The 14,578-nt window shown below is 49.6% G+C and overlaps 1 protein-coding gene across 2 annotated transcripts; it reads right to left on the minus strand.

Annotated features, from left to right (window-relative positions):
* Positions 1-1,432: 1,432 nt before the first annotated feature.
* Positions 1,433-14,116, minus strand: LAMP5 (lysosomal associated membrane protein family member 5). Of its 2 annotated transcripts, none has more exons than XM_025264587.3 (6): positions 13,349-14,116; positions 12,645-12,817; positions 12,138-12,269; positions 11,909-12,014; positions 10,414-10,551; positions 1,433-2,317 (listed from the first exon to the last, which is right to left on the minus strand). In XM_025264587.3, exons 1-6 carry the CDS (start codon positions 13,410-13,412, stop codon positions 2,139-2,141), a joined length of 792 nt encoding a protein of 263 aa, XP_025120372.1. In that variant the 5' UTR covers positions 13,413-14,116; the 3' UTR covers positions 1,433-2,138. The 2 variants fall into 2 exon arrangements, with proteins under 2 accessions (XP_025120372.1, XP_025120371.1); XM_025264586.3 differs by having other exon boundaries at positions 10,414-10,602; positions 13,349-14,097.
* Between the last annotated feature and the right edge of the window lie 462 nt (positions 14,117-14,578).

Raw genomic sequence — 14,578 nt, forward strand, 5'->3', positions numbered from 1 at the left:
ACCCACATCACAGATGAGAGAGTTCAGTGAACTTGGGGGGAGGGGGGTGGCAGGTGTCCGCCCCCATCACAGATGAGAGTTTGAAGTGAATTAAGGGGGCAGTTGTCCACACCCATCACAGATAAGAGATTGGAGTGAACCAAGAGGGGCAGGAGTCCACCCCCATCACAGATGAGAGAATGGACTGAACTCGGTGGCAGGGGGGTGGGGGGGGGCGGGGGGGGCAGGAGTCCCCCATCACAGATGAGAGGGTGGAGTGAACTGGGTGGGGATCAGGTGTTCACCCCCATCACAGATGAGGGTGTGGAGTGAACGGTGGTGGGGGTGGGGGGAGGGCAGCAGTCCACCAGCATCACAGATGAGACAGTGGAATGAACTAGGTGGGGGGGGGGTTAGGTGTCCACCCCCATCACAAATGAGAGATTGTCCTGAACTAGGTGGGCAGTTTTCCACCCCCATCACAGTTGAGAGAGTGGAGTGAACTGGGGATCTGGTGTCCACCCCCATTACATGAGACAGTGGAGTGAGCTGAGTGGGAAGGTGCCCACCCCCATCACAGATGAGAGAGTGGAGTGAACTTGGGGGAGCAGGTGTCCACCTCCATCACAGATGAGGGAGTGAACTGGGGGTCAGGTGTCCATCAGCACCAGGGGCTTCTCCGTTTCTTTGTGCAACATGCAGCTTTTACAAGGAATCAGGGCTTGCTCCTCACTGTTACCAGGCAGACACTGAAAAGAGGTCATTCTCGCAAAGACTGAGGCTGACAGAGCAGCAAACGGACAGGTCAGAGCACAGCAGCTGGTCGCTACTTAGTAAGTTTGCTGGGATGATGAAGTACCAAGGATGTGCTCTGTCAACAGTTGAAGGCTTGGGGGGAGGAACTCGCAAGCTGCCTCTCATGCAGGGGTGGTCTTATGGGGCTTGATGGATCCCCACCCTAACACCAGAGGAGAAGATCTCCCTCTTCCAGCTCAGAACTGAACAATGATTATTTAGGAGGTGGATGAAATCCAAACTATGTATCTTTCTCTAAGGAATTCAGTAGGTTACATTTTATCTCAAAACTCAGTCCAAACTACTCTGTTCAGTCCAGCTTTTTAATACAAAATGAAATGCGAGACTCAAGATCAAGAAACATCAGAAACTATTTTAGACAAACCATTCAAGAGGTGCCATTATCATCACTTCTCGGCCTTTTAGGTAAGATCAAGTGAAGAGGTGCCATCATTAAAACTACTTATATTTGCCAAAACAAATCCATGGTTTTCACCTGGAAAAGCCAACTCCCCCGTCCCTGCTATTATTTTCCTGCTCTTTCTTGGCTTTTCCTCTTACAGGAATGAGAAGCCCATCTTCATCATCCCCCTCTCTCCTGTGGATGCCACACAAGCCATTTTTAGTTGTGTTGACTTGTTTCAAGAAAGCAGCCAAATACCAGACAGCAGTGTATTTTAATTCATTTTGAGAGACAAGCTCACATGGATTGATTCTTCAGGTCCCCATACCTGGACCTGACATGTTATAAAGTCCAAACAACTCTGCATAGTTACGTTAAACAAGTTCTTGTGCTGTGAATTTGCTGGGTGCAGGGAGCAGTGAAACATTCCCAAGACAATCACGAGACATGCAGAATGCCAGCCAGAAGCATGGATCACGTTCAGGGGTCTTGCTGCAGGGAGCATGAGGCTGTATTTTGTGTGCACTGACGATAGTATAGGATACGCCATCTGTGTTCAAGGGAGCAAAGCATCTGTTGTTCCTCTTGAACCCTAAGGGGTGTCTTTCCAAAAGAACTGTGGTTCCAGTCCTTACACTTCAGAGCCAGATATTCCTCCGAGTTGTATGCGTTGCTCCTTGGAGAGTCAAAGCCAAGCCACCACGAGCGTGAAAGCTGGCTGACCCCACCCCTCCCACTTCTCAGCCTGGAAGGGCTATGTCATTCGCCCCATAAATCCAAACGAATCCCCCCATCCCTGTTTAAGCATGGATGCAGGCCAAGCAAGCCTTGCGTACCCAAGTCTGTTTGACTGGAGCTGTGTTGGTGTATCCCATGTGCAAGTGCGAAGTGCTGTTGTTTCTCTGCCTGATCCAGCCAGGGCCGGGGGTGCGGCGGCTGGGGGCTGTCTGCCCAGCAGCCTCTAGCCCATGTGCTTATATTGGGACCGGTCCCTAGGGATCTGGACCTGGTTGGCAGTCATCTTGTGGTGGATGTGGTAAATCACCAGCGTGACCACAATGACGAGGCCCAAGATGAGCCCCAAAATCAGCGGCAAGGTTTCCTCCAGCTGCTCCCGCTCATCCACTGGGCATTTATGTTCTGAAATGTGAAAGAAAAAGAAAGGCAATGAGCTCCTACCAAAAGATCTTGAATTATGATTAATTCCTACCAAAGTATTCTGAATTATGATTAATTAAGTCCGCTTAAGAAAACCAAGACTCTGATGCTGGGAGGAATTGGGGGCTGGAGGAGAAGGGGATGACAAAGGATGAGATGGCTGGATGGCATCACTGACTCAATGGACGTGAGTTTGAGTGAACTCCGGGAGTTGGTGATGGACAGGGAGGCCTGGCGTGCTGTGATTCATGGGGTTGCAAAGAGTCAGACAGGACTGAGTGACTGAACTGAACTGAACTGAAGAAAACCAAAAGGCAGATAGAGATGAAAAGATTTCTCAAGAAAAGGGAGGAGATATGTATATACTACATAGCTGATTCACACTGTTGTACAACAGAAACTAGTGCAACACTGTAAAGCAATTATATCCACCCTCCTCCCAGAAAAAGATTTCTCAAGGAAACTTCAGGGAGATATTTTCTTCAGAAACAGTATTTTCCAACCAACTCTAAGACTTAACCCCTTAATATTTCTATACAGTGTAAAATAAAAACTTATCAATTAAATAGGACAACACTCAAGTTATTGGATTCCTAGCCTAGGTTATTAAAATATCCAGGACTTCTCTGGTGGTCCCGTGGATAAGGATCCACTTTGCAATGCAAGGAACACTGGGTTCAGTCCCTGCTCTGGGAAGATTCCACATCCCTTGGGTAACTAAAGCCCATGAGCCACAACCAGTGAAGTCTGGGCACCCTAGAGTCTGCACGCTGCAACCACCAAAGCCTGTGAGCCACAACCAGTGAGGTCCGGGCACCCTAAAATCTGCATGCTGCACCACGAGGAAACTTGCACACAGATTCCTCCGGAAGCCACTGTGCCTTCTTCCCTTGTGATCCAGCTGTGTATCCTTACTACATCATTGTGACAAATAGTAGCCATGAGTACAATTAAAAGTAAATAGAGTAGTGCTGGTCATGACCCACTAAAGCAGAGTTATCCTCTTTTTGGTATCAGTATGAAGAAACCATCTTCCCTTCTCAGAAATACGCTTATAAATGCATAAAATGAAAAACATAAGATTACACAGAAAATGGACTACACTGAAGTCTGCTATTAGAGTATTTTAAAATAATTCAAGGGACAGTTATATATGTATTTATTAGCATACATGTAGGCTGGCTTTGATTGCAAAGCAGTGAGAAGCGTAATTATTACTTCGCAAGATCTGCACAAAATGTGGAAAGAAAATGTCTATGATTTCTGCTAGTGACAAAGTCATGGGTATGACTAATACTACTGTGGGTTGTTACCTTTATTTATAATCGAAGGAAATGTTAAATATTAATTAGAAATCAGTGAAAATAAAGATGGAAGTGTTTCCCTTTGAAATTTACAGACCCCCCCATGAACTCTATCCACAAACCCTACAGACACCAGGGTTAAGATCCTGTGCAGTAAACTGATGAGTTAACCCACAGGTTATATAACCACGGAGGATGGCTGCCCTCGACCCCTGCCTGGGAGAAAAGCATCCCTCGGCTTAGCCCAGCTCAGCATGCAGCCTTGGGCGCTCAGAGACCCCTGACTCTCTGCCTCCACAGATCTCGGGCTCCCTCACACCTTTACCTTGGCTGTACTCACGGTTTAGAGAACACAAAACGGAGGCCCAGGGTCTATGACCGGAAAAAAGCAACCGCCAGAGCAGTCACTGGAAAGAACTAGATGTAGCCAGATCAGACAGAAGAGGTGTGGCGGGCGGCCGCCAGGTGCCAGCTCAGGTGCCCTCAGCCACAACCCTGGGGCCACCATTGCAATCCTGATGCATCTTAGGGTGTTCTTCCAGATGTGAGATTTATTCTGTTTTGTCTGATGACCACAGCATTTTCAAGCTGTCCTTACTCCCTGAGATGAGCAAAAGTGTAAGGACCCTTCACTGTCTCCAAACAGGCAGCATGGAGACGGGCAAGCGGACTGCTCGGCTCTGCTGGTGCCACGGGGCACTCCCGCTGCAGAAAGTGGGCAGGGACACCGGCTGTGCATGCCCTGCCGTCTGACAGGGCAGCAAAAGGAACAGGCTTGCTCCTCTTTCCATATTTCCTCTGGGCTGGCTCAAGACTCCTGTAACTTCAGCAAAATGTATTTTGTGTACTGAGAAAGTGCTAAGATGAGTGGGCTTTGGAGATCTTTGGTTGGAGGTAAGCAGATACTCTCAGCAAGATGTAAGCACAACGGTAAATAAGAAAAGCAGTTAACTGACGGAAGCTGCTGTGTGCCAGGGACAGCGTGCACAGGAAGAGCTGCATAAACTCTTTCCCGCTACCTGTGAGCTCCACCAGAACGGGGAGGGCTCCTACACCCCGGAACGAGTCGCAGCACACATGGACAGGGTCTTAGGCCCTTGGCAGTCACCATTCCCATCCATTCCCATGGACTCTAACCCCAGGGCAGGTTAGACGGCCCGGAGAGCCATCAGAGGCAGATGGCCGTTGGCCGGTAACTCACACTCTTTCCCAGGATCTCCATCAGGGTGAGCCCCAGTGCTCACCAGGGCGACCTGCTCACTTACACACCTGCACAGCTGCTGCTGCTGTCGCTTCAGTCGTGTCCGACTCTGTGCAACCCCATAGACGGCAGCCCACCAGGCTTCCCAGTCCCTGGGATTCTCCAAGCAAAAACACTGGAGTGGGTTGCCATTTCCTTCTCCAATGCATGAAAGTGAAAAGTGAAAGTGAAGTCGCTCAGTCCTGTCTGACCCTTAGCGACCCCATGGACTGAAGCCCACCAGTCTCCTCCGCCCATGGGATTTTCCAGGCAAGAGTACTGGAGTGGGGTGCCATTGCCTTCTCCGACACACCTGCACTAGCTGCTAGCTTTCCCACCTCACTTTTCCACTCCCTGAGCAACGCTTTTTAGAAACAACTAAATAGGGTTAGGTGTTTCTAACCCTAACTAATTCTACCTAAGGGTAGGTAGCTACCTGCCCTTAAATCCTTATGGAGGATTGTTTCTTGGGGAACCCCACCTAAAACACTAGGCTTCAGGACAGTAGCAAGAACGCAGTTTTCTGTGACTGGCTGGTGACATGGCCCTGCACTGGGTCTCTGTATTCCAGCCCTGGACATAGCTCTCTGCAGTGTTAATAACAGGACTGTCTCTCTCTGGATGCTTCTCCAGGAGGCCCTGAGAAGGCTCAGTTACTCAGGCGGTATTTTCCTGGCTGGGAGGCCCCAGGTCAACCACAGGCATATGCAATGCTTTGGATCAGCATCAACACACCCTTCCCTGGTTTGCAGCACGGCAGCCAGCCTTGCGGCACTCTGCTGGAGGTGGTGTACATTCATTTTCAATAAAATACAGATTGATTTTCCCAGAGTTCTGGATAAAGTGCAGATCAAGTGGTATCTCCCAATCACACTGTTAGCAACAATGATAAAGAGCTCAGGAATTCAGGGCACCTGACCACCTTTCTGAAGGTGGCCCCTGCTTTCACGTGTTTGGTACAGTTTCTCAGTGGGAGCAGCTGAGAGACTTGAAGATGCTAAGAGTACAGGATCTGATACCCAAAGACAGGCTCCGGTCACAATGCTGGCAGCCACCAGAGCACAGCCCTGGCTGGTTACTTCACCTCCCTGAGCCTCAGTTTCTCCACTTAAATGGGGGCCTCAGTCCATCCTTCACAGGTTTCTCTGTCTGTGTCTCCCCTTGAGAATTAAGGAGGCCCCGGAAATGGCAACCTGCTCCAGTATTCTTGCCTGGGAAATCCCATGGACAGAGGAGCCTGGTGGAGACCTCCATGGGGTTGCAAAGAGTCAGACACGACTAAACAGCAGCAGTGTATATGTGGTGACATAAATGCCCATCAAACCTGCACATTTCACACGGGGCACAGAGACACCTTGTCCCATTACATTTCTTCTGTCATTACGCATGAGAGCTGCCTTTAACTCAAGCCACTGAAATACTCAGTCTGCTCTGCTCCCTCTTGGGGAGGCACCACCCCCATCACAGAAGTCTCCTGAACCTCAAAGGGCCCCACCACCAGGAACGAACTGGGGAAAGACAAGGGGCCCCACACAGCGGGGACACACGAGCTGCCCTGAACTGCAGACTGAGCGTCGCCACACCAAGGGTATGCTGTATAGAAAGAAACCAGCCTATACAGATTGGCCCCTTGGTGGGTTACATTTGCACTGCAGGCTGAGACCTATTAACTCAAAAGCCCGCCTGTGCCAAACTCAAATTTTGACACATTCACTTATTTAAAAAACCGTGTAAACAACTAAACATGTAAATATCTAAAAAACCATCTAAACACAATGGCCTGAGTGTCTAGTCATTTAGGGCCTATCTGCTTTGGATACAAACCTCACCCAACAGCTGTTACAGTGGGTACTGAAGAGACAGATAAAGCCCTGAGCTCTGCTGCCCCCAGAGCTCTGCGGCCCCAGGACCCCTCCCCATGCTGTCAGGGGACATCACCCAGACACTAAGCCCCCCTCACACCCCCCTCCCCATCACCAGGATAGCGGCCCCCAGAGACCTTCCTCGGGATGGTCCCATTGCTGTGGGGGGCTTTCCCTACACAACCGTGCCCAAATGACCCCCAGGAAGCGTGCGCGTTACTGCCTCTTATCGTCATATCATTTTCCTTAATTGGCTCAAAATCCCCCTGCCGCCGGGGCGCCTACAGTTAGTTTGCTGTGGACCAGCAGCATCACCCGGGCGTCATCAGCCCGGCCTCCAGACCACGGATAAAAGATTGCCAGAGCTGCAAACGGTGCAGACGGCGCCGGCGGGGCTATGAGACGCACCCGGGATCAGTACAGCAGCCAAGTTCAACGCCCTAAAGGGGTCTGTGTGATAAAGATGTCAGCCCCACTTGAACGGCTCTGTGAGTGCTGTGTGCGTGCCCACTAACCCGTTTCACTGAGCCATCCTCATTTTTCTCAGAATCTATGAAGGAGGCAGGTGGGAGACTAGGTCAGGCGCCAGGGAACGGACTTCTCACCTGACGCCCTCATGCGGCGGATCCTGCATGCACATGCCAGAAGCCATGTACACAGCCCTGCAGGGGGTGTCAGACTTGTGACCAGACACCACCACCCCACTGGAACGCAGGCAGCCCCAACTCACACCCGCACAGGCATCAACCAGACATCCAGAGCCTCCTTCTATTCTGGGGAGTGGGAGCCAAGTGTCGGCTTCTGAAAAGGCACTCCAAAAGCAATCTTTCAGATTCCACTAAAACAAGTAAAATAACCTCTTACAAAACATACTGAGGGCAGGTGCTGAGAGGCACAGACAGAAGGAGCCGGGAACAAAAGAAGCCCAGCCACACCAAAGCACACCGATCCAATGAGTGACTAAAGGAGGCCTGCCTCCTCCCAGGAATGTCAAGGCCTGAGCCCCAAGGCACCATACAGGAGGCAACATCCTGATCATTACCCAGAAAAGCCTTGGTGAGACAAGTCCAATTTGCCTGTGCTGAATATATCTGCATTTAGGAAGTTACACATCTTTACAAACTCTCTAAGACTATCCATTTAGACCCTGGAATTGGATTAAAATTGCTTTTTGTACACAGAGATCATTAAGTCTATGTTAAAATAATCACTGATTTTTAGGAAAGTAGCCCCGATCCTTATTTGGTACTCATTTACTCTTATTTTGTACACAATTTTAACATGCGTGAGATCTGATTTCTCCATTCATAAATGACTATAAGCAACAATTTAGAAATAACCCATAGTGGGTTGAGGTGAGATGTAAAGAAACAGTAAAAACAGCAATTATAGCACCAGGGGTACAATGACGTGAAGAAGTGCCTAAAAACAGCAGACCAGGGAAACACAAAGAGCAATTAGAGGCTACTGAAAGTACACACATAAACTCAAAAGCGTCTACTGCAGGGACTCTGGGGACTCCATGATCCAATATTTTCAAAATGAATTCCTGGTCACCAATTAAGTCCAATTGCTTTTCATTATATTTAATATTTTGAGTTTAAGAAAGACACTTCCATTTTATAAATACCTTCATAACCAACAGTATTTTTGAGGGTTAACATCTTGACATTTAGTTTCAATTTTGTAGAAAACACATTAAGACGGAAGAGCCCATACTCCACATAACAGGTGAGTGCGGCACCGCTGTTCTAAATCTATTAAATGCTGATTTTTTAGCACTGACGAATTTGCAGCTCTCTATTAGTTGAGCCTGGGGCTTCCCAGGTGGCACTGGTGGTAAAGAACCCGCCTGCCAAAGCAGGAGACGTTAGAGATGCAGGTTCAATCCCTGGGTGGGAAAGATGCCCTGGAGGAGGGCATGGCAACCCACTCCAGTATTCCTGCCTGGAGAATCCCCATGGATGGAGGAGCCTGGTGGGCTCCGTCCAGGGGGTCACAGAGAGTCGGACACGACTGAGGGACTAGGCACATGCACACACACATTAGCTGAGTCCACAGCTTCGGAATGTCGATTCAGCCAAAGTTCACAGGGCATCTGCAGCGTGCCAAGCACTGTACTAGGTGCTAAAAAATATGAAGACGAGAAAGAAGGAGGCCTTTCCCTCAAGGAGAGTTTAACTGAGGAATTCCCAAATGCCTTCTGAATAATCTTGTGGGGAGGGATTCTATTCTGTGTACTTGGAGAGGGATAGTTGATGAAAGCTGGACACCTTGGGAATTCTTTAATGATTTGCGTGTGACCAGAGGGGGATTCCCCAATATTCTACACATTTAAATGGTGGAATTTACCTGTGGCGGATTCATTTTGATATTTGGCAAAACTAATACAGTTATGTAAAGTTTAAAAATAAAATAAAATTTAAAAAAAATGGTGGAATTCCCCTGGGGATCCCCAGCCCAAAGGTGAGCATCCATAAAGCAACCAAAATCTAATTTATTAACCACAAAGAATAAATGAGAATATCGAACTGTCTCTAACAACCTCCTCTAGACAATTGTTGTTGCTTAGTCACTCAGTCGTGTCCAGCTCCTTTGTGACCCCATGGACTATCGCCCGCCAGGCTCCTCTGTCCATGGAATTTCCCAGGCAATACTGGTATAGCTTGCCATTTCCTTCTCCAGGGCATCTTCCCGACCCAGGGATCTAACCTGAGTCTCCTGCATTGGCAGGTGGATTCTTTACCCTGACCTACCTGGGAAGCCCCTTCCAGACAACACAGAGAGAGCAAACAAGTGACTAGAGGAATTCACTTTCCCTGTGCTTGTCCAGTGTAAATTGTTGCTAGGTTTGGGCAAATTGCAGAATGTGAGCTCCCCTACTTCTGCTGGGATGCAGAAAACCAAGAGAATGTGGATCCTCTAAACACGCCTCTGCTAGATCCTGCCTGATCTCCTATCAGGGCTGGAACAGACTGAGAAGCAGCTTTTTGCACTCCTCAGAGGGAGAAGATCAGGGACCCTTCCCTTCTTGGGGCCTCTCTGGTGTCCCTCCCTGTAAATATGAATGCTGGACAGAGGCACATCTTCATGAGTCTCTCTGTGTAACCTGCGCATGTGCACATGCACATGTGCACACACACACACACCCCTATTGAATTTTGCTCACACAAAACTTAGATTTACAGTGGTAGAACCTAGGGCTGGATGTGTCTAGAGACCATGAAGATACTGAGACCCATACAAGCAAAGACCTTTCTCCAATCCACGGCTCTCTAGATAACTGCTTGGAATTTTCAGCTGCCTTTTCCTTGGGAAACTTGCATCAAATTCTAGGCTTTTTTCCAACTGACTGTCTTCCTATCCAGTCTCCTCTTTTGCCAAAGGAGGGGAGAAAGAAAACAATGGAAAAAAATAAGGGAAATTGGGAGGGAGGAGAAAAGGAACAGAGGGAGAAGGAGAGAGGAAAAGAAGGACATGAAGGAGAAAGAAAGAGCAGGAAGAGCCATTTTTTCAGTCGGCTTCCTGTAGTCTCTAAGAAGCATTGCAGAGGGAGGCAGAGCCATGCTACCCTAGAGACAACCCAAGGGTAGCAGCCTGGCGCCCTGCAGGTCACCTTCCGTCTCCAGCCTGAGTCAACCTCGCCTTCCTCCGGACTCCCCACCCACCTACCTTCACTGAAGACAAAGTCAGAGATGATGTCAAAGGGCTGGATGTGGACCGCGGACAGGATCATGGTGACTGTCTTCTGCGGGTCGCTGGAGGCTAGTGAGATGGTCTGCTGAGCTTGACATTCATAGGACTTCCCGGCTGGGGTGACCAAGGCAGAGAGGTGATGCGAGTTGGCTGTGTGCTTCCCAGCTGCAGGAAGGGTCCAAAGCAATGGTCAGGAGCCTGTGGCTAGCAGAATCCTCCTCGTGGTGATCCCGACAGCTGGCTCTTGCCTCTTAGCCCACTTGCTGACATGCCCTGTTACTCTGTCTGGCTAAGACTCTGCAAACGTGAATGCCCCTGTCCTTTCATGAGCATGGGCTCCTTAAACTGTAATCTGGAAATTCTTTTTGGAAGCAGGGAGTGATACCTAAATCTCCAACCCTTTTTAATTATATAAATCTAACAGAGATTCCAAAAATATGCAAAGAACAGTGACTTGGTTTTCTACATCTCACACTGCTCTGAAAAAAATAAAATATCTTTCTCAGCAAAGCACAGTGGCTGCTAGTGCTCTGGGCTGATGCCCCTGTACAGATACATAATCTCTGGAAGCCTGCCACCCTCCCTTCTCTCCTTCCCAGGATTAAGATTTTTCTTTCTTCAGTCTAATTTAACTGTGGGAAATATTTGAACATAAACTTTGATAAAGAGACAAAATTGCCCTTTTTACTGGATTGATAAACGGTGAAATGGAAGAGATGACATATGTAGTTTTGTATGTATTCAGTAAAAATCTTGTCCTAACTCAGGTGCCCAGGTGATGGATGGCTTCATTATTAGTAGATCAGATAATCTACAAAATAAATATATAAATTTCAATGTGATCTTGGATGGTGCCTGAAGATGCCAATATTATTATTTGGAGCTTGGATGTTCCTTGCCACGATATTTTTGGAGGATCTGGGTGAACTGTTGTAGTGATGGGCATGAAAAAAGTAATACATTTAGGACACGGTTCAGAATCCACTCCGGGGTATCTGCAGTTGACTGAAGATGTGGTGAGGCCTGAGCCACGGGCCGAAAGATCTGAAAGGCCATCAAATTCTGACCCAAAATGAAAGTCATAACTGCCCCCTTGGAGTTTTAGCGCATAAGAATTTTAAAAAGGGGAAGGAGGTGCAGAAGGAAATAAAAATACAGCCTTAGTCCTTCTCCGCGTTCCTCTAAAGGACAAATCTTGAGAAAACTATCCTGAGGCAGCCCCGGGCAGACAGGCTCTCAGGAGGCGTCTCATTCCGAGTCAGGAGATGGGCGAAGGCCTTCAGGCCCCGAGTTTGAGGCGCGTCTCCCAGGCCTGAAGGCCAGAGGACTCAGACGCGCTCCCTTCCTCCATCCCCGAGACCCAGCCTGGGGCGTTTCCAAAACCCTAAGGAATTCCGATTCCACACCTGTGATCCCAGCAGCGTCTGCTTTTCCCCAGGGTCCCTCTCCAGCCCTGCTGACCTCTACTCACCACTGACTGCGTCTTTAAAGTGGGTCTTCTCTGAGGAGTCGTAGACAAACTGGACTTTGCTCAGCTTCCACGTTGCCTCGGGTCCCTTAGACGTGTTGTGACTTTCCTGCCGAGCGGAGTAGGTGCTCGTGAACCGCCGGCGCAGAGAGGGCCTGGGAGACAGAGGGGCGGCCCCTATCCACCCGCACCCGGAGTCTGCAGGGGCTCCGCCAGCCTCGCTAGCAGTTACCTTTAGAAACAGCATTTTGAGTGCGTACGCGCGATCCACCCAGAACACCTGCAGCTCCGACTCGTCGTGGCCACAGTGGCCCTTCACCTCGGCTCCTCGGGTCAATGAGATATCCGCTTGCTCCGTGATCAGCTGGGAACACAGACGCCCCGAACCCCCTCAGCACGCGGGGCCCCGTGGGGGCTGTAAAGGGCGGCGGGTCCAAACTCCGGGTCTGGCGCGCCTGGGCGCTCCTTCGCGCGCGCTCCCAGGTCCGGGAACATGCGGTTAGATGCTCTGCGTGCAGACCCGGCCGGCCGTTAGGGGAGCGGAGAGAGGGGAGGTTACTTTCCAAGCAGGCGGGGCGAGCAGAAGGCATTACAAGCCGGAACCCCCATGCAGCATTCAGGAGAGCCTGAAGGGCTTAGGGGGGAAGGCGGGCGACCCAGGTCTTCACGGGGTCTTGAGGGAGAGTGCCCTTCGCCCCTGGAGCCCTAGGAACAAGCCGGGAGGGAAAAAGTGCCTTACATCCACGTAATTGCTGGCCCACACATCATAAGGGACAATAAATTTGGCTGCAAACTCTGCCATGAGACACGTCGTCCCATTTTCCCGCACCACAAATATATCTTTTTCAGGGTTAGTGGAAAGGCCTGAGAGATTTTCCACTTCTTGTTCTGCCATGATTCGAGTCACTGTATCTGCGGAAAAAAACAAATCCTATCTGTTCGGGGCTCAGCAAGCCCACGCGTATGGGGCTCAAGGTGGAGAGACATCACAGTCCGCAGGCTTCGGGGTGACAAAGTTCCTCGCCGGCTACCATGCGCTCTGCGGGCCGTTTCTCTGCCCCAGCGGCAACAAATTCGACTGCTGTTGATTTATAATAAAATTAAATTAGAAAACATTTAAAGCCTTACTGACTTGTAATCCGACTGGCCTTTTTTCCTCATTTTAGGCTTTTAAAACAAAGGTGTCTCGCCAACGCTCTAAGCCACGAAGCAGGCCCGTGTGAGCACCATGTCTGGGGTTGCCATACAGGTGTGTGGCTCTCTGGGGAATTCCCTGCTACCGAGGGGAAGGCCCTCCGCAACCCCCCGCCCCCACAAAGAGAACCAACCCGCAAAACGTTAGGTCCACGTTTTGACCTTAAGCTACCTGCCTGCCGTACGGTGCCCCTTCCGTTCTCTGCAAAGAGTGCGCCCTGCTCTGACCGTCCCCAAAACGCTACTCACGGAACAGCATCAGGAGAACTCGAAGTCCATCCACGCCGAGAAGGGCTCTTCTGCGGAGATCCATGCTACCGGAGCCGCGAATAAGGCCAGCGGGTGCTGCTGCAGAGGCCGCCCGAGAGGGAATCCCTCCAAGTAGCGGCTGGAGTGAGCCGGGCGAGCGAGGGGCGGGGGCCGCGAGAGGGGGCAGGAGGCGGGCGAGAGCTCGGTGCGCGGGCGGCCGCGGCGTGGACGGTACCCAAGCGGGCTGATGCGAGTCCGCTCACTGCGGAGGGCAGGATCGCGCGGCGAGGGAGCTGCACTCTGCGAGTGCTGAAAGAATTCGGTTGTGTTGCAGAAGTGACGGTGGCTGGGCTCATGCAGAGGTCCAGTGAGACTTGGGAGGGCTCAGATTCTCCCTGTTTCCTGTGCTGCAGTTGCGTCCGCAAAGATGATTCTGTCCTGAGAAACTTAATAGCAACCTCAGACTTCTTCAATATCCCTACCGGTGATTAGGTGGTGAAGACATCACACCACTGGAGTCCTGGCTTCAGAAAATGCATCCGGTTCCTGAAAGAAAGCGGTAGAGCACCATTTGTTGCTGCTTTGGGGGAGGAGGAGTAGGCAGGAAGAGAGAAGGAAAATGCTATGGCAACAGCTCCTGCATTTTGGAGACATCCCCTCTCTCCCCTGCTCTCAGTGAGATCAGGGTTTAAAGTTAAATTAACGCCTCCTCAAAGGAGGTCGTCAGTCAGTGCAGTGTATCTATTCCGGCTTATTTTCCGTGAGTCTGTTCTTTGATTGTATGAGGACTTGGAACGCTGGGGTCAGACATCCTTGCTCTCTATATGGTGGCTACTCTCCCAAGAGGAATGTAAGTGAACTCGAAGTTTGTGAGGGTTATTTAGGTTCTTTTAGGACAATCACAGTTACATAAACACACACACACAGAGATAGTACTCTCCAGCCTTCAGTGGGACAGAAAAACAAATACTACTGAGTTAATTCCTATATTTACATTTTCAGTAGCTTGCTTAATTAAAATTTTTACTCTATAAATCAGAATCAGCTCTTTCAGCTAGAGATACACTGTCTTAATTATAGTGATCTCCAAATATTGTATTTCTTAAAGGCTATTTCATTAATATGAATAATAAGCAAACTAACAATGTCTTAATAGGGAGTATCGTACAAAGTGTTTTCATGTGCATTGCCAAATTTGATCCTCCCTACAAATTTGATTCTCCTGCCTAT

This window comes from Bubalus bubalis, chromosome 14, assembly GCF_019923935.1.
Source record: "Bubalus bubalis isolate 160015118507 breed Murrah chromosome 14, NDDB_SH_1, whole genome shotgun sequence".
Lineage (NCBI taxonomy): Eukaryota > Metazoa > Chordata > Mammalia > Artiodactyla > Bovidae > Bubalus > Bubalus bubalis.